The sequence below is a fragment of the Schistocerca americana genome, chromosome 2 (genome assembly GCF_021461395.2).
Source record: "Schistocerca americana isolate TAMUIC-IGC-003095 chromosome 2, iqSchAmer2.1, whole genome shotgun sequence".
Lineage (NCBI taxonomy): Eukaryota > Metazoa > Arthropoda > Insecta > Orthoptera > Acrididae > Schistocerca > Schistocerca americana.
The window spans coordinates 655,252,607-655,280,380 of NC_060120.1; the positions used below are offsets into that span (position 1 = coordinate 655,252,607).

The 27,774-nt window shown below is 38.0% G+C and overlaps 1 protein-coding gene across 4 annotated transcripts in view; it reads right to left on the reverse strand.

Moving 5' to 3' along the window:
- The window catches only part of LOC124595566 (mitochondrial dicarboxylate carrier-like), a 97,291-nt gene that overhangs the window by 543 nt on the left and 68,974 nt on the right, over nucleotides 1–27,774 (reverse strand). For 3 of the 4 annotated variants that reach the window (XM_047134352.1, XM_047134351.1, XM_047134353.1), the window contains exons 6-8: nucleotides 25,621–25,701; nucleotides 19,644–19,700; nucleotides 6,807–6,934 (exon numbers count right to left, since the gene is read on the reverse strand). In XM_047134352.1, coding sequence (XP_046990308.1) covers nucleotides 6,827–6,934; nucleotides 19,644–19,700; nucleotides 25,621–25,701 — 246 coding nt within the window. In that variant the 3' untranslated portion in view covers nucleotides 6,807–6,826. Of the gene's footprint in view, nucleotides 1–6,806; nucleotides 6,935–19,642; nucleotides 19,701–25,620; nucleotides 25,702–27,774 lie in introns of those variants that run through there. The other variant, XR_006978224.1, reaches the window with a different exon arrangement.

Sequence of the window (27,774 nt, forward strand, 5' to 3'; positions counted from 1 at the left end):
TAGAATTTACAAACAAGTCACAAAAAAATTCAACTTAGTTACAGGTTGCATAAACCTCAAAAAATGATGTAAAAAGTGTGTAACTTCAAAAAGTAGGGCTGTATCACCCTTTCACATAAAGAAGACAGAGAATATAAAACATTCATTTTAATCTTGCAAGATAATTCAAGTAATCATTCCAAGATGATATAAATTATTACCACAGGAATAACTCGAATAGATGATAATGAGATCATTTCATAACTAAAATATAAAGGCATTCACAACCAAGTGGACTTACAACAAATATGAGTATTATGAAGACATTATAGTTAATTTAAGCACAAAAGAACACAAGACAGAGAATACATACAATGTCTTCTGAAAAGAGTGACTGACAGGAATGAAGATTCAAAGTCTACCTTCTTTTCAGTAATGAGGTCATTAGATGGCTCTAGTGCACTCGACATGGAAAAGGAAACTGACCACGGCCATGCTGCACATCTGGGAGATCAGCCAGCGGTAGCTGTGTCCAGTGATAGTAAGCATGAAGTTGCGGAGTTGAGGGCTGGATAGTATTGTTTTACTGTACACTCTTAACGGATTATCAGTGAACACAATTCAAACTGGGTGGACTTGAATAACATATTTTGTTCCAAGCACAGAGTGCTGCAGCCTAAACTTCTCATTACTAACTCACAATTTTGAGCAAAATGTTTATCATTCAATTTTTACACTTACATCATTAGTTGATTATCTACTTATTTTTTTCCCCTCCCACAATACCTTATCAACATAGTCTATCAATGATTAGTCTCCAATTCACACTTAAGAGTTCGCCATAGTGCATAGAACCACTTTCAAAATATTTCTCTACTCTAATAGCTTGACACATTCCACATCATAACACTATCACGAATTTGATCTATGGAACAAGTAACTACGTAACGAACTATTTCACTCTACAACAGCAAGTGCAAAAGATGAGCACTTGAATTTTTCATGTGAGCTTTTATTTCTGTTATTTTATCATAACGGTAGTTTCTCTCTAAGTAGGTAAAAGTCAAAAGTAAGTTTGTGACTGAAATTTTGAGAAAAGATCTCACAGCAACAAAAAACAGCTTTGTATTAATAATTGCACCCAAACTAGCTTATCATATTTGTGAAGTCCTTTCCCTTATTTTGAGAAAATACAAAACAAGCTGCCCACTTTGAACTTCTTTATATGTTCTGTCAATCTTATCTTGAATGGGTCCCTTACAACACAGCAATACACAAGAGAAGTATAGATAACCATAGGGTAGGAAGTCGAAAATTTGTTGTACTTTTCTAATTGTTCTGTCAATTAAACCTTTGGTTCACCTCCCCCCCCCCCCCCCCCCCCAACATTTTTACATGATGGTTCCAATTTAAGTTGTTTGTAAATGTAATGCATCAAAATTCAATTGTGACACAACTTTTTAATTTGTGTTACTTTTCATGTAAACCAAAATTTAAGAGAATTACTGTAGTACTCACCTGGAAAGCCTCACAATTTTTATTGCTGGAGGACGATTGCCACTTTCTACACCAAGCAGATATCTTTTCTAAATCATTCTGTAACTTATTCTGATTTTCTGATGATTTTACTAGACGTTGAATGACAGCATCATTTGCAAACCGTCTAAGAGAGCTGCTCAGATTGTCTCCTAAACTGTTTATGAAGATTAAGAACAGCAGGTGGCCTATAATGCCAGATATAATTTCAATTTCACTAGATGATTTCCCCTCTGTTAATGCAAACTGTAACCTTTCTGACACGGTATCACAGATCCCCTTACACTGCTGAGAAAGTACTCCATAGCCCTGCAATTTGATTAGAAGTTGCTTGAGAGGAACAGTGTCGAAAGCCTTCTGGAAATCTACAAATATGGCATCAACTTGAAATCTCTGTTGATAACATTCTTAACTACCTGCAATGACATACAAAATCATGGACAGGCTCCATGAATGATTTTAACTGTGGTACGAAAATTGGTTGCCATTTGGGGGAGACACAAATCCATGGCCGGCTTCCATGAATGACTTCCGCAATGTGTCATCAAAATTGGCTCTCATTTTACTAGTGTTACATTTGAAAGTCTTTAAATAACTGCATCACACATGCCTTAGTTTTTCATATCACTTGTTTCACCTGAAATCTGTTGTGTTTCTGATTGTGGGAGTGATATCTCCAAATGTGAAGATTATTTCTGCAACACCCTGTGCTAGTATATTTACTTCAAAGAAAGAAATAAGTTTAGTAAAATTATCAGAAATACAGGCTCTATACACAATCTTAACTCAGATACCTAAAAAAAATTCTGTAATGAGAAGCAAGCAATCTAATCAAAGGGAAGGAAAATAACAAGGTGAAAATAAAAACTAAAACACCATCAAAAATAAATATAGGCCTATGAAGTTGTGCTGAAAAATAATGCCCTCAAATTTTTTATTTTATGTTATCAATATGGTTGAAGTATTACGTGTCATACATGTTACTCAGTCAATTTCCCCACTTCCCTGGCAAGTTGAAACCCTCTGCCATTAGAGAGCTCTGAATTGTAGTGTGTAACATGCCACTGTGCAACATAACTATGTCAGTGCACAAGAAACAGTGTGCTGTAACCAAGTTTATAATCACAGAAAGGGTATCTGCAATTGAAATGCACAGAAAAATGAAAGCTGTGTATGGTGTTGAATGAATCATCATCAGTAATGTGTGATACTTGGTTCATGCTCATAATGGAGGAAATGGTGGTATAGTGGTGCTAACCTCAACATGTTTGAAGGAGCTCAGAGTGGCAGGCTGTGACATGTTGACAAGTTTCATCGGCGAACACATTAGAGATAATCATCAGATAGCACAGACACAGCTCTCAGGTAAGTGCGGAATATCTCAGGATTGTGTACAGGTCATCACTGCACACCTGTGGCAAAGAAAACTGTGTGTGGGGTGGGTGTCTCAAATATTCACCCCTGACATCAAACAGTGGAGACTGGACTTCTGTCAACAATTTCTTTTGCCTTCTCAGTGTGTGGGTAATGGGTTCCCTGACAACACTGCGATAGATGATGAAACCTAGGTGCACCATTTTAAACCTAAAAGAAAAGAGCATTAGTGGAGTTCTGCCACAAAGGATCACTGATGCCAAAAAAGTTCAAGATCATGCCACCATCAGGCAAAGCCACACTACCAGTGTTCTGGCATGTTCACAGTGTGGTGCATCTGGAATTCAGGCCTAAAGGCAACACCATAAACCTGCACTGTGAGACCCTCAGAAAACTGAAAGCATGAATTCGAAGAGTTGGCTCACACATGAAGCACCTTCTCCTTCAGCCTCACAATACAACACCGCACAAGAGCACTGTGACAATCCGACGCCTTAGGATCACTGTCATTGATTATCCTTCATACTGTCTGTACGTGGGCCCATCTGATCTTCATCTGTCTCAAAAACTTAAAGAACATCTTTGAGGACTTTACTTTGATAGTGATTAAGTGGTGCAACCAGAGGTGAGCAAATCAATCTACAGTTACAGTATCAACAAACTGGTCTCTTGGGAGAAATGTGTTCGTCACCAGGGTGACTATGTTGAGAAATAAATATGCAGACATGAAGAATAAAGATGTATAATGTTATTGAAAAGTTAGTTTTATTATTTTTTCATTTTATTTGTGGCTGTAATTTTCAGCAACTGTAGTATTATTTTTCAGGATAAATTTCAGTCATCAGCTACAAATAAATGTTATTATCTTTACTGGTCTCAACAAATTAATTTATCATCTTCAGAAGCTTAGTTTAGCAGCCAGTCAATATCTTCTTCATAGAAAGATAAAATCTGTGGTTCAGTTATTGTAGATTGACAAACAGTGTTTAAAATAATCACACACATTATGCAAATTTCTGAACATACCATGGCATTATCCTTCTATGATGAAGATATTGACTGTCTGCTAAAGTAAGCTTCTGAAGATGAAAAATTAATTTGTCAAAACTGGTAAAGATAATAAAATTTATTTGCAGCTGATGAAAAATTTATCATGAGAAAAAAGTTTGTTTGATTTAAGAAAGCTGGAAGAGTTTTCACATAAAAAATTTGGAGGCATTACATTTTCTGCATGCCCTCATAGTATGAAAGACAGGATGTGAAGTATAAATGTCATCAAATAGCAAAAGCAAGGATGCACATACTAGCAGTAGAAATCCGAGCACAAGAAAGTAGCTGAAGATGGACTACTTATAGGTTTCACAAATTATGTTAAGTTTCCCACAAACTAAATGAGAAGTTAAATACATAATACTTTCCTCTTTGCTGTCTTTGACACTTTCTCCTCTCTTATGTCTACTTAAGGCCCATAAGAAAGAGCAGACTTTTTCAAAACATTTTAGATTCATTTTCACCTGTCAATTTGTGTAGCTTTTGACCACACCACAATTTGTTTAATTTTTGCAGACCTTTTTTTTTATGGGCCACTGTCATGCTGAACACTCAGTCACCTGTGGGGCACTGTTGATGAACAAGCAGACCCATCTGAATGGACAGTAGGTCTGTATATCGTTCTTCAGGGAGAAACTATATATCACATATCAGGTGCCCCATTGCACTTGATGTGATGATTCCTTACAAAATTGCCTGAGCAGTGAAGTATTGGAAAGCAATACATACAGTTCATGTCATTTTCATCATACTTGCACCATTTATCAGGATGTACCTTTATGTACCACTACTCATCTGTCCAGATGATCTTCTACCACGTTTTAGGTCCCAATGGAGGAGCTCCTCTTTCCCCTTTGATGTACATCACACAATGAGGTGGCTTGACTGTGCACTGGTTAATGTTGTTGACTTGGTAAGTGATTTGCTGCACTGTTGCTAGCTATCCATCGTTACAATCCATAACATACAATGGGAGTCCCTACCATCAACACTTAACACAGTGCAGTTGACTCTGGCATCAACTCTTTCTTCCAGATTGCTGTGCTCACAGCACATCCTCGGTATGATGGTGTACAAAAATCCCAATGCCTGCATGACACCAAAAACTGAGTTCTCACATTTCAGGCACCAATAATCTCACGGCAAGCAAAAGCTCTGATATCACACATTGTGCTCATCCTGTGCTCAACTGTAACGTTGACAGCCACTACGAAACTCGACATCATCCCAATCTGGTAACACCTCAAGCTATCCCATCAGAGAGCAGTGGGAAGAAAACATTGCCAATAAAGTCTCCGATGAAAAATAACAACAATATTGTGTGGAAGCAACTAGAGCAATGATTATGTAAGAATCCTCAATGGTATGAAGTAGCACACCAATGAGCCAAAATAATTACGAACCTTGTTTAATAGCTTGTTGCTCCACCTTTAGAATGCAATATAGAAGCAATATTGCATGGTATGGAGTCAACAATTCCTTTTCAGTTTTCCAGATCAGGTAGATCTGATAGCCAAGACATTAATCTGAATTCATATCATGTCCCTCGTACCACAATTCTGGCCTTGTGACAGGGACAGCTTTCCTGTTAGAAGATGCCATTGCTGTCAGGGATGCAGGCAGCCCACAATAATGTTCACAGAGTACACAACAGTCAAGGTGCATTCAGTTCCTACAACAGGCTCCTTAGAAGCCCAGGTGACTGTCCCCAATAGCACAGTACTGCCCCCCCCCCCCCCCATCAACTTATGCCCGTGGTATGGTGCATGTTTCAAGCACCAGTTTGGCTGGATTTCACACATTTCCATTGATCCACTGTCCAGTTCAATAACCCTGTGCCACTGCAATCATAATTGCCGATATTGTTGCTTCAACATGGGAACATGTAGGGGTTGTCTACTGTGGAGCTCCTTTTTCAACAACATGCACTGAACAGTGTGCTCCGAAATATTTGTGCCTGCACCATAACCATAGTCTATTTTCATATCTGCCACAGATCGGCATCTACCTTGCTTCACAGATTGGGCAAGCCTTGGACCACCACATTCCCTGATGAACAATGGACATCCAACACCTTGTCACCTATTCATAGTTTCATCGTCCTTCAACACAAAAGTTCACAAAAGTAACACGCAAACAGCCAACCAGCTTTGCGATTTATGACATGTTCAATCCCAGGTGCTGGGTCTTATCACATTACATAACTGTAACACCACCAGGTGGCATTCAGTCTCACAATGGACAGGATTCATAAGGTTTTCACTCATCAGTGTATGTTAAAATGTAAGAAAAAACACAAAATGCAAGAAAAACTTTTTATTATAGATTTTGAAAATACATACACAGGTGCTAGGATGAACATAAATGATGATGATTCAAACAGTACCAGGCTCTAACTACATGTAACATATTGCAGATAGGTGGTCATCATCACAAACCATATGTCCACAACTGTGTACATCATTTATATACCAAGATCAGGTCACATGAGTTTGACATTTCTAAAGTGGTGGTTTTTTTCAGCATTCATAACTAAATTTCAAGATTAAAAGATATAGACTGAGTGACAATTGTTGTACAACCATAGATGTTTTTGGAAGAACCACATATTCTAAAAGCTGATGACAATAAAATGGAGGAATAATTGGACAAACTGAAGTTGGTATAATTACAACTGCAGTTATAAAAAGTTACTTCTGGTGATAATTAATCTCTGACTGTGCAAGTATCTTGCTTAAAGCTAAATTTGCTGCTTCATGATTGTATCTCTTATTTCTAAACTTTCCAATTACAATTCACCTCCATCAAAGAACAGATAAAATTCAATGAAAAATTTAATTAACTGAGACTCATGAGTCACTACTTACCTCATTAAATGTAGTTGTTATCATCTATCAGGAGGCACAATTCTGCCGAAATTGAGACGAAGTTGCTCAAAAAAGATAAAAGTCAGTATTGTGTGTGGGGCAAGACGAACAAATCTGAGAATGTAGCCCTGTTGAAGGAAAAGAGTACAGCACTGAATTAGTTTTCACATTATTAAATGATGCAAACTATCAAAGTTTCACAGAAAGCAATGGCAAATTTTTATCTTTAAATTATTCAGCTATAGTACTGTTTTAGAGAAATGCGGATGTTATGGTATTGGGGGTGTGACAGATTTTTATTTTTCCTAACGAACAGAACATAGCACTGATTATAATAAAACAGGACCTACAGAATGGGGAGAAACATTTCGCTGGCCACAGGGATTTATACTTAGTTTACTTTTATTCTTTATATACATAAATAATTTTCAGCAACACATTCATGAAACAAAAGTAGTTTCTACAGCTGATAATGTGAACACTATAATTAAGAATTTTGTAAACAAACATCAGAACATGTAAATTACATATTCTTCAAAATTATTAATTAATTCTCTGCATATAGGATGTCACCAAAATTTGATAAAAAACTACACACGTGATTTTTTTTACTGCTCGGAATCTGACATTCCACTTGACAGCATTAGGGAAAAATCAACAGGTATGGCAGTACACCAAAATTTTCTAATTTTTTCATGTTCACACAGATATTAACTTCAACTGCAAGTCACATTACAGATATTTTCATACATTGTGTTCAGTTACTTCTATGTTATGGGTAACAGCAATTGTTCATAATTTATGTCAGACATAAAACTTATTTTATCTAAACTACTGTTCAGAAAAAAACAAACACCTTGAATGACTGGAGATAGGACACTCATATTCACAGGATATGTGCATTAGTATGTTCTGCAGAAATTATTAGCATTTCAGTCAGTTCAGCTTGTGTCCTGTCACATTAATAGGCAGAGGGCCCACCATGGCCCTGATAAATCGTTCCAGGCATGGTGACATCAACGCGTATAAGGTGCGAATGGCATCCTGTGGTGTAGCCATCCATGTGCATTCACTGGTTCGAAAATTCATCTGTGGTGGTTATGCAAATGCAGTCACTGTGATGCCACTCACCCTGTCTGCAGCGAACCAAATTGCACCATTATTTTCAAACAAACAAAACTTGGATTCATCTGAAAACATTATCTGATGTCATTCCTGTCCCCCTGTGCCATCATTTCATACACCACTGCCATCTAGCATGTTTCTGCACATTTGTCAAAGCCAGTGGACGACACGAACTTATGCTGTAATAAATGGTGACAGACTGTCACCCCTGATAGTGTACGATGTTTTCCACTGTTCCACTGTTGTGTTGGGGATGAGGAGGATACAGATCAGTCCTGAAATGCCATTCTGATGAGGTGTCGATCTTCTTGAGGGGCCGTTTGGGTGGTGTGACTTGTCGTGTTCTTCCATGAACAATTCTGCACACACCCTTTGCACTGCCAAAACACTTAGTTCCACATAAGCAGCAGTTTCCTAGATGGATGCATCACATTCTCTCATGCCAATAACACACCCTCTTTCAAAACCGCTGATTTTACGGTACAGTTCGCGCATATGTCTGCGATGCATCCTGCACGTCTGTTCAAGTGACAATGATCCATTACACTTCATTTTATTGTGACATCAAGAGCTGCAGACACATTTTACTTGTAAGTTGTGTTGCCCTGCAATACTGATATTCATCTTGAACCCTGTAGTGATTCAAGAATTTCTGTGTAAATTCTAGAACCACTCACCTTCTATCGCCTCGAACATGCGATATTCTGGATATGAGTGTGGGATGGTAGAATCCTAACTACTGCGCATCACATGTTTGTGTGAGCAGGTTTAAAATCAGTCGGAGGAAGAAAGTAGACACAGTGGTCGGACGGCACCGACAAGTACCTGTCAGGCAATCCACAGATGTTTTAGTGAGTATATAAGGAAGAACCATGGAGTTTATATGCAGCTCTGTGCTTATTATGTCATTGACTATTGTAATTAAAACAAGAACTGTTGAAAAAGTACTCTTGTAGACTCTTGACGCAACCTTGTTAGAGGCAAGACTCATTTTATAATTCATGTTAAGAAAGGTCATGGTATCCAAAACAACTTTCTTTTAATTGTAACTCAATTTGTTTCTAATGTCTGACTGTATGAGACACTTGCAGGAAGTTACATATTCATGTGGAAAGTGAAATTTTTATTGTGTATGGAGGTCAAATACATCGTTAGTTGACGAAGAGTAAAGTTTGTATGTCTACTTATTTCATAAGTAGAAAGAGTCTAAAAATTCCTGTACACTGCATTATTTGATGGAGAAGAAGTCAAGAGGGTTTCCAGCAGCCGGCTATTCAGTAAAGAAGAGTGGCTGCAAATTCCAAGTAAGTCACCTCGTAAAAAAGTGGAAGGTGGTTTGGGGGAATAAGCTGATATAACCCAGACCCACACTCACACTTTAAGTTGTCAGAACGTTAGAATGTGGCAACCTGTGGGAAAGGACTGAGAAAACAGGAATTTTAAGTCAAAAACGAGAGAAGAAGTTGTTATGCGTTGCCATAGCAACCAAACATAATAAGACAAGGGAATTACCCCGAGACATTGGAATATGTTCAAGTATCCAATGGATCAAAATTTAAATGGAAAAACATTGAAGAAATGAAAAATTCACAACGATAAAAATAGTAAAGAAGATTTCGATGTATTTGTCTAAGAAGAAATATGCATAGCTAAGAAGATTCAGTGCGGGGAGTATACAGCTCTCACATACATCGCGGGGATGCAGAAGCGGAAACCCAACATACATCCGACATCACCAGCACTAAAGTGCGCGTCATTTATGTTGGCGGCCGAGTTTAGGTTCATTCTGCGCATCTGACGTCAGAAAACACAGTCAGCCAATGAACAGAGAATGACGTTGCCACATCTCGACTGCAGTGCAGAGCATGGATGAGTGTCTTCAGTTTTAGAAACGTTCAGTCATAAATAAAGTAATAGATCAAAAGCAATGTCTGGATAGCAGACATTCTTTTACAGAAAGTTTGGAAAAAGCATTCTTTATACCAATTGCGTCACATTCTATTAATTAATTAAACCAAACAAGCAATAAGACTCCTAATTCAGGCGATAGCAAGGAAAGGTGTTTGTATCACTCTCACGAACCGCTTTTTCGCAATAAAGAACACCGGTAATTGTTTATTTCCTATTGTACTTCGACGAAGCGTGAGTAATTCATAGTCATACCAACAGTGTTTGTGTCAGTATTTTTCGTGACGTGTCATAGTCCTCATGGCGTCATGTAGTCAGATGCACCATGGCGTCAGGTAGTCAGATGAGGTGCGTTAGCGTAACGGTTAAGGTGTTGGGCTCCTACGCAAAAGATTATGAGTTCAAACCTTGTGCGGTGCTTAATATTTTCATTATTTAAAAACAATATCAAAGTGCCTTACTTCACGAATTATATCCGTTTGAAGGCAATTTTTTGAAATTTCTACTGCTTTGTCTCTTCATTAACCCTTTCGCTGCTGCAGACACGTGCTCGCCGCATTCCGCGCTGTGCGCGATTTTGTCATCACTGCACTGCTCGCCTGTGCAGACACATGGTGTTTCCACTGCTTTGACGCACTTATCATTCAATTTCACAAAAACTATTTGGCCCAAAATTTGATTTTTACACGTCTTCTTGACTGATACCTTCCCCCCCATAAATGACTTAATTTTGTTTCGATGTTCAACACAGTTATTATGCAGCATTAAATGTAGTAAACCATTGCACGAAATTTTGAAGAGTTTGCAGAGGTAGAAGTCCATAGCGTATACTTTCCGTATGGTCGATTTTAGTTGTCACAATGTTGAGAATGAAATGTGGACAAGATACCTAAATTTCATATAAAATTTACTGTATAACAATATCTCATTTAATTTAAGTACGACATAGGCGACTGTAATAAAAGTATTATTTACACCGGACGCGTTTGGCGTTATTTTAAAGCACTTCAATCAAGAAAAGGTATGGCACATACACAATGGTACTCATGTTCTCTTTCTTGTTTTTGTTCCACAGTCGCAGTTTTACCAATGGTACTGAAATATATTCCTCTTCTGCAACTGTAATAAGGGGCTTATTTAGATCAGACGCGTTTCTCTCTTTTGAAGCTTCTTCAGTGGACAGTATTTTGTCTCCTCCATTGCCAAGTCACCTTTCGTAGTTTTGTGCTGCGGTAACACAATATTCAACGTTTATGTTGGCAGATCAGTGTTTTAGCAAATAAATGATGTTTGTGTGTGCCACACACAAAAGTTATATTTGACATAGCTCAGAGCACTTCACTGATAGACGGTATATACAAGTCCTAATGTTTTTGTAACTCCACAGTTTTGTTTAATGTATTTTGTCTACTTCCTTTTGATTGATTGAAGTGCTTTAAAATAAAGCCAAATGTGCTCAGTGTAAATAAAACTTTTGTTACAGTCGCGAAAGACAGAATATTTCTCAATATTACATACGACGCCTGTGTGGTACTTAAATGAGCTATTGTTATACAGTAAATAAGAACAGATAAATCATGATTAACACAAAACACACATCACACCTTTCAAACAACCCTCACAAACAGGTAAACAGGTGTGCCTGATTTTTCATCATTTTCCATTTCTTCAGGGTTACTAGGATTTCCTTTGGGGACCTCAAAGGGTGAAGGTGAGACAAGGCCGTTCTGTAGGAGATAATTTAACACCAAACCTCCTCCGGGGTCTCACTCAAGTACCTGAGGGGTAGAGTTCCTTGGGAAGGGGGGGGAGGGGGGTCCTGTCTTTGGGGCTATCTTCTTTGTCTTCTTTGATCCTAGCACCCATATACATTTTTTCCTTTCTTACTTCTCATTTGAGGACCTGTTTATTTTTTCCCTCTTTCCATATTTACAAACTTCTATCGTTGAAGTCTTTCCTTATTTCCATGGTTACTAAAAACCTAAGTCTTATCTTTAGATAAGAAGGCCGAAGAATCAGACTACACGAACACACACACACACACACACACACACACACACACACACACACACACTTCTACACAAACATTAAGTCACATAAGAGGAAGCCTAACACGATGTGAGAACCGCAAGGTGTCGTAGGGAAAATGTGTGTACATATGGAAATATGCACACATATACAGAAATCTATGATGGTTCTACATCAAATATTCACAAGAAGAGGTGCACATACATAACGAACAACTATAAAGTAGTAATGAGTAATGGATACATAAGAGAGAGGCGTGAGCAAAGAAAGAAAACGAAAATAGGAGTAGAATTAGTCATGTTGATCATTAGGTTACATCAGCATAATAAGTACTCTGATGAATTGTAGGATAGTGGGACGTAAATAGTATATATATACGTAGTAACTATTGAAAATATAGAAGTTGATAAGTAGAGGAGGACTCTAGGGAGCAAATGATATATTAAAGAATGAATGCGAAGTTTAAAATAGATTTACATCTTCACCAGAAGATATTTAATTATGGTATACATAGAAATATATATTACGGTAATGAACCGTGAGGCCTACTCAGAAAGGATAAAGGGGGTGTACCCGGCATGCACTAAGTATACAGGGCAGGTGTACCTATGTGGAGATAGGACAATCTGTGGCCTAAAAAATAGGGATATTTTGTAAGGGGCAAACCTACCAGAATGGAAAGAGGAAGTGCTCTCATAATGACAACCCACAAGCAAGGAATAGGTGCTGATCCTAGGAGAAGAGAACAGTATCATGACAAAAGTCACAAATTTTATAGGGATTGTTCTGGGAAGTGTGAATTCTATGAATAACTAGCATTATTATGTTTCGTGGAACTAAATGAGAGTCAAAAGAACACTTTCATTTTGTCCAGAGTTCCTCCAAGCTACAAATAATGAAAATAGTACATACTAAGAAAAAGGTAGTACAAAAGATAAAAATAGAAAATAGTTTACTCATGTGTCAAACACCAAAAGTTTACAACTGTAAAAAAGGAAATAAAGAAAAGAAAGAGATTCCTCACAATCCGTAAATATTAGTAAAGCTGACTAAAACCACGAGTAAATGCTCATGTCTTCATAACAAAGTAAAATAAGAAAAGAGTAGAGAAACAGTAAGCAAAAGATTGTTCAAGAGAGGACAGAGAATTGTTATGGAAAGGAAAGGTATGTATATAAACATGTGTAAGAAATGTATACTGTTAAGATATGAAATGTCATTATGAGTGATATTATTTGCATAATAATTACGCGTAAAATATCAAATGTTCCATCTGAGGGGGAGTGAGGTGGGGGAGGGGGATACATAGTGCTTCAAGAATTTCTGTGTAAGTTCTAGAACCACTCAGCCTTCTACCATCTTGAACACTTGATATTCTGGATATGTGTGTGGAATGGTAGAATTCTACCTACTGCGTGTCACATGTTTGTTTGTGCAGGTTTAAAATCAGTCATGGGAAGAAAGTAAACGCGGTGGTCATACGGCACCGACAAGTACCTATCAGGCAATCCGCAGGTCTTTTAGTGAGTGTGCATAATAATTACGCGTAAAATATCAAATGTTCCATCTGAGGGGGAGTGAGGTGGGGGAGGGGGATACATAGTGCTTCAAGAATTTCTGTGTAAGTTCTAGAACCACTCAGCCTTCTACCATCTTGAACACTTGATATTCTGGATATGTGTGTGGAATGGTAGAATTCTACCTACTGCGTGTCACATGTTTGTTTGTGCAGGTTTAAAATCAGTCATGGGAAGAAAGTAAACGCGGTGGTCGTACGGCACCGACAAGTACCTATCAGGCAATCCGCAGGTCTTTTAGTGAGTGTGCATAATAATTACGCGTAAAATATCAAATGTTCCATCTGAGGGGGAGTGAGGTGGGGGAGGGGGATACATAGTGCTTCAAGAATTTCTGTGTAAGTTCTAGAACCACTCAGCCTTCTACCATCTTGAACACTTGATATTCTGGATATGTGTGTGGAATGGTAGAATTCTACCTACTGCGTGTCACATGTTTGTTTGTGCAGGTTTAAAATCAGTCACGGGAAGAAAGTAAACGCGGTGGTCGTACGGCACCGACAAGTACCTATCAGGCAATCCGCAGGTCTTTTAGTGAGTGTGTAAGGAAGAACCATGGAGTTTATACGCAGCTCTATGCTTATTTTGTCATTGAATATTGTTATTAAAACAAGAACAGTTGAAAAAGTACTCTGGTAGACTCCTGATGCAACCTTGTTAGAGGCAAGACTCATTTTATGAGTCATGCTAACAAGGTCATGGTATCCAAGACAACTTTCTTTTAAGTGCAAATCAATCTGTTTCTTACATCCGACTATATAAGAGACTTGCACGAAGTTACATATTCATGTGGAAGTGGAGTTCAAATATATCATTAGATGACGAAGAGTAAAGTTTGTGTGTCTACTTATTTAATAAGTAGAAAGAGTCTAAAAATTCCTGTACTGAGCATTATCAGACGGAGAAGAAGTCAAGAGGGTTTCCAGCAGGCGGCTGTTCAGTAAAGAAGAGTGGCTGCAAATTCCAAGTAAGTCACCTCATAAAGAAGGGGAAGGTGGTTTGGGGGAATAAGCTGATATAACCCAGATCCACACTCGCACTTAAAGTCGTCGGAACATTAGAACCCATGAGCCAATATGGTTCAGATGCTAATCATTTCTGCAGAACACACTAAAGTGCACCCCATGAATATGAACATCCTATTTCTAGTAGTTCAAGCTGATCTGTTTTTTCTGAACATGAGTGATTATTATTATTATTATTATTATTATTATTATTATTGTGGTTGTTGTTGGTACTACTATATATTTGCATTCTAGTGATACGAGGCCGTTGGGATCCAGCACGGCATTCTGAATTACCCTCCTGAACCCACCGATTCCATATTCCGCTAACGGTCATTGGATCTCAACCAACGTGAACAGCAATGTCGCGATACGATGAACTGCAATCGCGATAGGCTACAATCTGACCTTTATCAAAGTTGGAAACGTGATGGTACGCATTTCTCCTCCTTACACAAGGCATCACAACAACGTTTCGCCAGGCAACGCCGGTCAACTGCTGTTTGTGTATGAGAAATCGGTTAGAAACTTTCCTCATGTCAGCACGTTGTAGGTGTCACCACCAGTGCCAACCTTGTGTGAATGCTCTGAAAAGCTAATCATTTGCATATCACAGCATCTTCTTCCTGTCAGTTAAATTTCGCGTCTGTAGCACATCAGCTTCATGGTGTAGCAATTTTAATGGCCAATAGTGAAAATATAAAAAAATACTGAAAACAGTTATGAATGCCAGAGGCCAAAATAACAACTGGAGTAGTAACTACTGGTATGAAAAAATAAACAGAGTAAAGATTAATGGTCTTCAACAAAATCATGTAGATGCAAAACCACCAGACAGACAGTTTCCATTTGTTTGTTAGAATTAAACACATTGTTAAAGTGCTCATTACAGATATATAATGTCACAAATTAAAGCTAATTAATGTAGCACGGAGGAAAATGAAGCAAGAGTGTGGAAAATGAGAAGGAAGTGTGTTGCTGCCAAATGAACAGATGAAAATGCGATATTAAATGGGTGATGGTAACAGAAGTTGGTAAAGGCATTAAAGAGTAACATGAGGACAAACCTTTCTTGATGACATAATTGACAAAAAGTTATTAATGTAGGGTGGGTAAACAATCATCTGCTTAAAACAGTACCTTATAAAATGATTTCAATGTGCAGTATTACCACTCTCCTATCCCCGCAATCATGCCCAAACCTCAGGGATCTCATTCCAGAAGTCCAGAATGAGCTCTATCATCTCGTCACAATCCTAAATCCATCACAGAACTTTCCCGCTGAATCAACTCCTTTCCGTACCTGTGCTCGCCCATCTTTTCTATACTTTCTAAAATCCACAAAGCTAAACACTGTGGATGCCTTATAGTAGATGGTTACTGTTTTCACTCTGAAAGGATTTACCTCCAAGTAAACCAACACCTACAACAAACTGCCCTCAGTCTATGGCCTGTTTGAAGTTACTTTAGGGCTGACAACTAGGAAGGTAGTAGTGGTGTGAGGCTTAGGAGGAAGGCAAGGCACGAATTCAACCAATCCCACAAGACCTGTAGCTGGAGCTATCACTCTTGCTTGCCAGGCCTTCCCTCCCCGTAATATAACACTTCCGGCTTGGACTACACTTCAGGCTCAGGCAGTCTGCTGACCTAGGAATTGTGCATTGTATCCTGAGATTTTGTTTATTTCCATCTCATAACATTGTAGGTTTAATCTTTTGTGTGTTATTACTACTGTTTATTGAGTGATTGGCTTCAGTGTCAAAAGTTAGAAGTAAAGGATAAATTTAAAAAGGTGGAACTTACGGATCTAACATCTGTCCATAAACTACGGTTTCTCATACATGAAACTGACGAGCTAGCAAAAATGTATCAGCATGCAGTCATTAGGCTGCCATCTTCTCACTGCTATTTCAAATCAACAGACTTGATGTGGGCCCAATTTAATTGTCACATTGTCAGCGATAATAATAATAATGATAATGATAATGATAATAATAATAATAATCATACTCACCAATAAAAAGAAGAAATTAACACAACTAATCGAAATATCCATACCCAATACAACAAATATACAGAAGAAAACAGGAAGTCAAAGACATGTGGCATCAGGATAAAGTTGACATCATACCAATTATACTATCAACTACAGGAGTCATACCACACAATATCCACCAGTACATCAATGCAATACAGCTACATCCAAACATATATATACAGCTACAGAAATCCGTAATTATTGATACATGTTCAATTACCCGAAAGTTCCTAAATGCAATATAACACATACCGTACAGTTAAAAGTAAGTGACGCTTGATCAAGGTCCGCGTCACTCCATTTTTAACCGGACTTAATGTCTGAGAAAGTGAAGATAATAATAATAATGTGGCTACAACTGCCTGAGAAACTGCCCGAGACTGAAGGTAGGTGTGTGTGTGTGTGTGTGTGTGTGTGTGTGTGTGTGTGTGTGTGTGTGTCTGTGTGTAATAATATGCTGTCTGCAGTCATGGCACTCAGCAATAAATCTGTTATAGAAAATGATCAAGTCATTAAATATCAGCAGTGTCTGTTGCTTCAAGCATCTTTGACAACAAAGAGATTAATGTCAGTAGAGTTTTTCCATTGTCATCACAAAAAAAAGATGCACAGGATTATTTAGATGCATGTCTGGCATGTGCAATTTTTTAAGTATCTGCATAGTAAAACATATTTTCAGAAGTTTGGAAATAAATCTCCACCCCTCATTTAATAGGTATAATTGCTTTTGTGATGTTACAAATAAATATAAAATTTGATCTGTAAATGTGATAACAGATTAATTATAAAACTAGTACTCTGTTTCTCACAATGATACCAAGCAGTGGGCAACTGCGAGCGCAGCATCACATATCGCATTTAACTCAAATTATCTCTTGGCAAAGGTCTCCAACAGGGCTCTGGTTTGGAGCAAAAAAAGATGTATTCTTAATATTTTGTTTGTGTAATGTGTTCAACCAAATTCAATGACAAAAATTTCCTGCATGTCAAAAATTCTGTGATGTTGTCTGGAAATGTATTTTTGTAAACTTACTGTATATCACCTTAAAAATTTATTACTGTAACCAAAACAAAAATGAAAAAAATAGTTCAATTCTTCCAGAAGTCACCGATAATATCTTTCTGCATAGAACAGTTTGTGAATCCAATAGAGTTATATGAAACATAGTATTACCTGAGGGTACAGTGTGGGATGTGGCAACTCTGCTCTGCACGTTGACTTGTTCCTGCCAAAGTGTCAATCCTAAAGTAATTTTGAACAGACTATAATTGCCTACATCAATGACACAAACCATTCTACCAACACTGATCCTTAATTACTATGCAATCACAATGAGGATTCTTGCTTGTAACAGTTAAAAGTATCTGTTTCCACATCAATATCATTCCCCCCTCCCAGACACACACACAATATTTTTACTACCAAATAGTACCATTTCCAAAATCCTGCTGATCATATGCCAACTGCTGCAGTCCTTATACAAATGACAAATTATGTTCTCATGATAACTACTATTACTCTGAGAGAAAAACATAAAAACGTAGTAAGAAAATCTACTATAGTTATGGGCCGAACCATTTAAAGATATGTTTCAGATTCAGACTTAATTATCCGAACCCAGTGCCAAAGTATATGATCCTTACATTTCCAAATTCTGAATGCCTTTCTTCTTACCAATTTCACTGGTCCTCTCAATGAGCCACCTTCCCAAAACTCAATTTCTTTGATGTCACAATAAAAAGTCTCCAACTTCATAAAATGCATTAGCTACCAGCAATATTTCCACTTCAGTATCTGTTATCCCTTTTCTGAGAAGAGACTCCAATAGAGCCTTGTTACACATGGATGACTCATCTACTCTAGAAGCAACCGCCCATCCCTGCCTCTCTGGCTTCTCAAAATCGATCTTAAAAGTGATTTCCATGTGATATCTTCCTATTCTTGTGCTTCAACTATTTCCACGAACCTAACATTATCACTGGAATAGTTCCACCATTCCACCATACTGTTTACCAAGATTATGGCCAGACTTTTCATGCCATGAAATGAAGAATATTCTCACGAAAATACTTCCTACCTCTTCAGTAGTGGTATTCTTTCATCCATCCAACATGCAAAAGCATTATAGTCCATCATTATGGCACTCCTATTTGCAACTAGTAGCCAAATGGCCTACTTTCACATTAAAGATCCAGATAGAAGACTTCTCTGAAGCATCCACCAAGCACATACTAGTCCAGTCCTGCCACTGAAACATCCATCCCGTGAGAGGCAATTTCACCTACAAAAGCATCCACATTATTCATGACCTTTACTGCAGTTGATGCATAGTTTTTTTATATGAACAAGACCCATCATCAGTTGATATGAATGGTTACTGTCTGACCACTCACTGGCAGACCACAACATAGTACACTTCAAGGGCTGTTTCATAAACCATATTACATGGAGGCTACTTCCCTCTCCTACAGCAGCTTCTTTGAATGTGATGCCAGGAACAACACTGCCAAGACACCAAATAATCTTGCCCTCGACCACATACCACATGCCTTCATCCACACTGATTCCTCACTTAACCTTCCCCCCCCCCCCCCCCCCCATCAGCTCTCTTACTCCTTTGACTTCCACGCTAGTGCCCGCTACCATCCCATCTCCTGTAGTTACATGTGTAACATGTTAGTCCCTCTGCCTGCAAGAAGATGACTTTTCTCTGATAGGATGTTTCTATTATCTTCCTCTACTATCTGTCCATCTCCTAGCCACTGGCTCTCCATTATCTTCCTCACTCCCATGTCGCTCTAAATGCACCACAGAAGATGGCAAAATGTTCAGGTCAAGCCACAGTGCCAGGACAATGGAACTGTGTACATCTGTGTGTCTGTATACCATGACATAAAATGAAAATTCAAAATCTGAGCTGCAATCTACCTTGTTTATATGCCTATCCACTACTCAATGGCTCCACTACATAATGAGTGCTTGTCTTTACTCATTCTACTGTTCATAATTAGTGTAACATACCTCCACATCAAAGGACTCTACTCATAATAGGAAAATGTTTATGCAGATAATAATGATATTGGCAGAGTATGTATAGATCAGACATAATATTGAAGATAGTTTTCCTTCTTGCACAGGAACTTGTCTGATACTTACCTTGAAGAAGCCTTGTGGCCCCAACTTAGCTGTGTGCAGAATAATATGCCACATACTCTGAAAAAGTAAGCAAATTCATATGTAAATATCAAATACATTTTTAAATATTATCTGGTACTGATTAGAACATCACATTTCGTAAGGCAAATTACATTAGGAACTTGCATAAACCTAACAACAAGCTGCAGTAGTAGCAGTACTTCATATACTGCACTAAGAAACAGATGTGTTATTATTTCGTTCCCTGATTAAGTATTTTTTTCGTCTATGTCTGCTTGCTAGTACTTTCCTTTCCTATTTGTATAGGCTGAGATATAAAATACATTATCGTTTGCTTATTCCTCTGTGTTATGTCCCAAATTATTTTTTCTGCACTCCTTAATTCTCTAACATAACATAAGTCAGTGTAAAATATATATTCAATACGCTATAAATTAACAATGAGTGAACAATGTTTTTTCACCTCCTCGCAGTCTTTCTTTCCTCAGTTCTATACCACCCTCCATCTCCTATACTCCATTTCATTGTGCAGTATGCACAATTCCCTCTGGTTGTAACCAGAATGAGCTGACCAGTGCCACATTCCTAACCCATGCATCTGGTGCCTTTCCCTCCCAGCCATTGGTCACCCTTTCCCTGCCCTCCCTTCCATTTCTCACCACCTTTCTCCCCTCCCCACTCCACTTCACACAACCCACCAAGTGCCAGCACAATGTATTCAGCTGGGGCGTATGTGCATGCATGCATACGTGCATGCCTGCATGTACATGAAACAGAAGCTAATAGGGAATCATTCAAGCAATGATATGGACCACAAGAGGGGAAAGCCACTGCCATAAGCTTCTCTGTCAAAGTGTGGATTGTTATGGTCCAGTGCCTAGAAATGAACATCTTGAAAATTGTGACAGTGGTCAACCGTTTACTTTTGTGAATGTCTATGGAAGGTGGTTGAAGGGTGGTGAAACCACAATTAGACAGCAAGGTGTTGACTGTACACATCTCTTCAGAGAATGTGATCAGAGGTTTGCAGCCTGGCCACTGCGTAAAGCAGGATAGGCAGCAATCTGTGTCGGATAAGATTATTATTTATTAATTTCTTTAACTCTTTATGTGGAGCATAGGGATGCAACAAAGGATCACGTCTTCCCATCCTATTCCTTGTTGTTGACCTTCTGCTTCAACTGATCATCTGCATGTCATTTTGGGCCTGCCTCGTCTCCATCATCCCTATGGGACCCAATAAAGTGCTTCCTTCACAATATGGCTGTTTCTTTCCCAGAGTATTTAGTTAGAGATGATATCTGGCCACCATATCCTCAGGATGTTTCTCAGACATCAGATGTTGAATGTCTGCAGCTTATGGATTAGCTGATTTGTCATTTTCCATGTTACACATCCATACAGAAGCACAAATTTTATATAACTTTCAAATATCCACAATTTTGTCCTCAATGTTGTTTTCTTCAACCTCCAGATAGAGCAGAGAAGTGTAAAAGCACCTTTGGCTTTGTTGATGCAGCTGTTAATGTCCTCTGTTGCACCACCATATGGTGTAATCATGGTCCCAAGATAGCAAAACTTATCCACTCTTTCAATTATCTGGTTCCCAAGCTTAAGCTCTGCAGTGCTGTTATTGTTTGTCCACATGTCTATTGTTTTTTGAGCATTAATTTTCAAACTGACATTCTTCACTGCAGATTACAGATCTTCTTGCTTCTCTTTCATGTCATCAACACCGTGTGAAGGTCATCTGCAAAATGTAGGTCTTCTAGATGTGTTCTATTTTATTCCTCTCATGTTATCCATTACTTGCATCATTACAGTATTCAGTGCTATGTTAAACCCTATCGGTGAGAGCATGCAGCCTTGCTTACCTCCTGTTTTCACTGCTATTGGGTCTGAAAGCAGCCCTTGATCTTGAACCTGGCACATGTAATTTCTTGACATTATTTTCTTGGGAATTCTAAAAGTTTGCAGTGATGACACAGTACAATTCTTGTGCAGGCACAAGTATTTCTTAGCATACTGTCGAGCACAAATTATTGAATACAGAGTTCTACAGCAGACAACCGCTAGGTGTTCCTATGCTGACCCATCAACACTGTCAATTATGGGCTCAGAGTAATCAAAAATGGATCATGAATCGATGAAAACATGTTACTTGGTTGGATGAATCACATTTCTTGTTATGCCTCATACAGGTGAATGGCTGCTCGAAGCATGCATTGAGCCATGAACACAGGCTTGTGGGTGCAGTGTTATGCTATGAAGAAATTAAAAAAGGAAGGAAGATTAGGGTTTAACATCCTGTTGTATGCTATGGGAGGGGGGGGGGGGGCAGTTACCTGAGCTTCCATGGGTTCTGTGTTAGTAACTGAAGGCACCATGACAGCTGTGGACTACGTGAACATTATTGTAGACCACCTGCATCCCTTCATGCTTGATATCTTCCCTAAAGCAATGAATCTTCCACCAGGATAACCATCTGTGTCACAAGGCTAGAATCATGCTACACTGCCTTGAGGAGCATGATAGTGAACTCATGTTGACGTCTTGGCCATTAAATTCACCTGATCTGAACATGATGGAATACATCTAGGCACGATCAGGTACCAGCTCCATACATTATTTGTGAACTTAAAGCACATGACTGACTTTTCTGACTGTATTTTGACTGACATTCAACAAAATAATTCCATGAATTTTGGACGCTACTTCAGAAAATCTATCAATACACAATGCATCACTGACCTGTTTGTGGACTCCTTTATAATAGCTGACAAATAGTTAGATATCCAATCTTCTACTTGCGCATATCTGGACCCATAACCTCATGATAAATTCTTGTTTTAAAGATAAGTAACTATGTCGTCACATTTAAAGGACTAGATTTTAACGTAACTTATACACTCACAATATGCTTGAACAAGAAACAACAGACAACTGACAGAGCAAAGAGTAATTACTACATACAGTTTATTTATTTTTAAAGTGGAACATATATAAAAGCACCTTCCACAGTGTATAACAACAAAAGAAAGAAAAATAATTAACTCTCAACATAACTCCTGCCAGGGCATTATTTCAGAGAAATGTCTACAATTATATATACCATAAAAAATAAACTGGAAGCAAGAAAGATTAGGGTTCAATGTCCAATCAATAATGAGGTCATTAGAAATAGATTTCAAGCTTGGGATGGACAAATACAGGGTGAATGGCATAAAACTTGCACTGCAAATGCTGTGGAAATTAAAGGTGCTAGTGACGTGCGGTTTTCACACAATGGATTGGGAGTCAGGGGCTCGTACTGTTACCCAATAAATTGACTGTAGCAATACTTAGAAAGTCTATTTTTTGTGTAAACGTAATTTTTTTCAATGGGACAATGCCTTTTGACATCAACAAACTAACAGTAGGGTAAATTAGAATGTCAGCGGTGTTCATAGCAGGATTCTAGTGAAAGATATTTGCAAAAGTTCCTACATCGACATTTGCACAACACCTCTGGTAACAATCACGGTTTTCATAATCATATCCATGCAGTTCTTGAGGGAGAGAGATCTGATAGGGATGGGACCTATGTCGATGGGAAACGTGTATGACACTTTCCTGACTCATGCCACTTCCTCATGCAACTGTGCGGGAGCTAATGTGCAGATCAACTGTAATGGTAGCAAGAACATTAATTTCCCCCTCTTCTGTTGCCACTTGTTTCCTTCTGTTACATTGTCTAGGTTTTACACTAGCAATTTCACATAACTGGTTGAAGGGGTTGATAAATAATTGCCAAGATGGTTGATGTCTATTGGGATATCTTGCCACATTCACCATACAAGAATGAACTGCATTCTTCCTATATTCTCCATACACCATGAGCTTGTCGGCTATTTCTGCATTGGTGAATCCCATGATCAACTTCCAACCTACTGCTTGGATTGTCACACATTAACTGACTAGCATCTCGCAATGCACTCAAGGAGCACACAAGCACACTGTAAGCAGATATAAAAACATCATACCGAGAAACTACAACTACGCAGTTCAAATGGCACAAACCAGTGTCAGTGCAGAAACTTCTCAAAATACAGTATCTTGTAAATGACTCACACTAGAATCTTGCAACAAACATCACTGACATTCTAATTTACCCTGCTATTGATCAGTTAATGTCAATAGCCATTGCTCCATTTTACAAAGTGTATGTTTGCATAAAAAATACCTCTTTTTAAGAATTATTACAATCTGTTTATTGGGTAACAATATGGACCCTGACTACCAAACCATTCTATGAAAACTTCATATCAATAGCACTTTCCATTGTCGCAATATTTGTGGTGCGAGTTTTAGGTGATTCACCGGTATTACAAAGGAAATGGATTGTATCTTTTTCAAAGGCACCATCCCAGCATTTGACTTAAATGATTTAGAGACACCATAAAAAACCTAAATCTAGATAATCTTTGCCGGTCCATTATGGACTGTGGATATAAGAAGTTCATAAAATAAATGTCTGCAATACATACAGCTGTTGGTAAATTATTGGATCAAGAAATAAATCTAGATAGTCATGTGGGTTGTTAAAAACTGTTCAAAAGCCAAGATCACACAAAATAGTTCTTAATTCAAGACAACTGGTTTCAATAGTCTTAGTTGTCATCTTCGGGTCTTAAACATTTTTTTGTAGTAAAACATGATCATTTTACACTGACCTCATTCACACGATGTCAAGTGGATAAAACTCAGCACATTATAAACGTTTGTCATTGCCAAAATATTTAAAAACACACAGCATATTGTCCATATACATACTGCACAAAAAAAACCTTGCACCTTGTACACCTTTGAAAGTGGATTTCAACTGTTTAGTATGCATTCAGCATATGTAAACAGGTGTGCTATTATGTACCACATTTGTAGAATGTAACAGTCATCTGTGAGCAGTATGTATATAGACATGGACTTTTGAACAAGCTGCTGTGTGTTTTTATATATGTTAGTAATGACAAACATTTATTATTTGCTGAGTTTTATCCATATCTTGTGCACAAGGTCAGCTTAAAATGAACATGTTTTACTAAAAAAAAAAAAAAAAAATTAGGGCTTGAAGATGACAGCTAACACTGTTGAAACCAGTTCTCTTGAATAAAAAAATATTTTGTGTGATCTTGGCTTTTGAATGGTATTTAACAATTAAAACAGTTCACCCTTCAATACTCTCATAATGAGAAAATTCAGTCAGTTGGATATTTAAAAGCAACCTCTCCAGTGTCTTAATTAAAGTAACACCTTCTTCAGTCACTTTAATTACGTCAAGTAATATGTACTTAGTGTTGCATCATGTGCAATAAATAACCTTTATGTGAAACTAATCATCACAGGAATAATTTTCATGAATTTTTAGGAAATTAAGTTTCAAAAACACAGTACTGACAAATTTCCCTAGGTACTGACACTGCATGCTACGACAGACTGTCACAATTCACGTGTTTTTCGATTTACAACAAGACAACAGTGATGCTTTTGGATCAATAGTAATTACGCTCTATGTGAAAGATCTGTTGCGCTGAAAATGGACAAAGCCCAAATTGTGTTCACATAAAAATAAATAAATATTTAGCTGCAGCTGTTGATGTTTGCAATATGGAATTCCAAAAGTTTATTTTCTCATATGTACACATCAATGGTGCTGTGCACAATGTCAGTGGTAGTCACTGAATACAGAACACAACTAGAAATGAGGATGAGATTTTCACTCTGCAGCAGAGTGTGCACTGATATGAAACTTCCTGACAGATTAAAACTGTGTGCTGGACCGAGACTTGAACTCGGGACCTTTGCCTTTCACGGGCAAGTGCTCTATCATCTGAGCTACCCATGCACGACTCACAACCCGTTCTGGTAATAAATAGAGAGACAAGCTGAATATTCAAACAAACAGGAACATTCACTGCACTTTATATATTTGGCATTGTACCTTAAATTCTCCTGGTCGGGCATTCATAGTACGTGTTTTGAGCACATCAATAGGTTGAGTTAGTGTAGTAGCCACTGCTCCCTGTAAAAATGTAAACAAGAAATATTGACCGAATGATAACACAAGTACAATGTTGCTTGTTTAATACATTTTACAACTTTATGCATATCTAGAAAATATATATCATGCAGCAACAAAATGTTATACCACATTTAAAGGAAACCACAAAAACAAACTGCACAACACACTCAAGCCAAAAGTGTAAAAAATTGTTTGTGGATTACAGGGGGAAAGGAGGAAGATTCGAGTTTAATGCCTCATTGACGTGAAGGTGTGGGAGCACTTACTCAGATGGAGGAGGAAAGCCAGTGCTGACCTATTTGAGGACCTCAGCAGCATTTGCCGACAACAATTTATGGAAAAACAGAAAATCTCGATCCACTGGCTGGAAGGAGCTTTGAAACCAACTCCTCATAAATACACACAAAGTGTCTTGAATATTGTGACACTGTGCTTGATAAAGAAAACTACAGTCAACCAGTTGCAGCTGAGAATTTGTTGATGATGATGATTATTAATTATTTCAGAAGTCCCTTCCCTGAAACCCCTGTATTTCACACATGAAATAACTCTGCTTCAAGGAAATGAACTGACATTCGGTTGAAACAACTAAAGTCATGACTTCCAGAACAGCACAAGTCCAGCAACCTTACTTCTGAAAAAAATCAATTATTTTTGTATATCTCTGAGAAGCATAGATTGCTAATCACCACATAGAGAAGACACTGAGTCGCAGATGGGCACAACAAAAAGACTGTTATACATCTAAGCTTCCAGCCTTCTTCTAAAGAGGAGAACACACGCACATTAGTAAAAGCACAACTCTCACACACACATGACCACTGCCTCAGCAGCCAAAGACAGTGGTCATGTGTGTGTGAGTTGTGGAGTTGTGCCTGCATCAATGTGTGTGTGTGTGTGTGTGTGTGTGTGTGTGTGTGTGTGTGTTACTTTAGAATATGGCCTTTTGGCCAAAAGCTCACATGTGTAGCTCTGTCCTTTTCTTGATATGTCTGATACAATTTAGTTTATTATACTGACATTAACTGACATTCTCTCTCTCTCTCTCTCTCTCTCTCTCTCTCTCTCTCTCTCTCCCCCTGTGTGTGTGTGTGTGTGTGTGTGTGTGTGTGTGTGTGTGTGTGTGTGTGTTTCATATCAGTGAAATAGAATGAATGGTTTAAGTGTGAAAAAATATTAAAGGAAGTCATTGTGTTCCAGATAGTACAACTTCAAAATAAGAGAGCCAAAAGAAAGCTAGAAGCTAGAAACATAGTTTATTTTTCTTAATGTTTTGACAACAGTGTGAACAATGCATTCACACTTTTAATCTGGGTGCCAGACTTCACTTTATGAGTTAGCATGTTTCTCCTTTTACATTCTGTGTTTCTCCATCAGTTCTCCTAAATATCAGTGATATTAAGGATCATTGGCTGTTATGTACTTCCCAGTGTCCTTTACCTTGGGAGCTTTTATTAGTATTTCTTCTTCATAAAGACATTTAAGCAACTGATAATTAAGAATCCCTACCTGAAATGAAATGTACAGGTGATCAGACTACATGCAGTATTGCTCACAGTCACTCTTTTCTTACAGTACTTAATGAGAGTGGAGAATAAGATTTTGTAATCTATTGTCATGCATTGTTCAATATCAACAATACTTATATTACTAGCAGTTTCCGGATTATCTTAACCTACTGATATGGTATGTAAACAGTATCTTGCTGCCTTTTCTTCAACTGTACATGGACAAAATCACAATTACATGGCAAGTATGGATGGCTCTAGTTCAAGGACCTGTGCTGTTATCTACATCACTGCCTTTACAACATATCTCTAAGTCAAGAATTTTGTGCTGTTCTGAAGGTCAATGATACACCCAGCTTAGGATGACTACACTGACACCAATAACTTGTATAGTGCTACAAGTGGCCTTCTGCCAATTTGGAATTAATGGCTTATATTGTTTAGATATGGTACCTGGAGTAGCACCCCACCTATGCAAGAATCTGCTTTTGCAGATATTGCAAACTAATTACGGTCCAAATGGTAGGAATACATATCATGGAACAAAAACCTTCTCAGGAAAAAT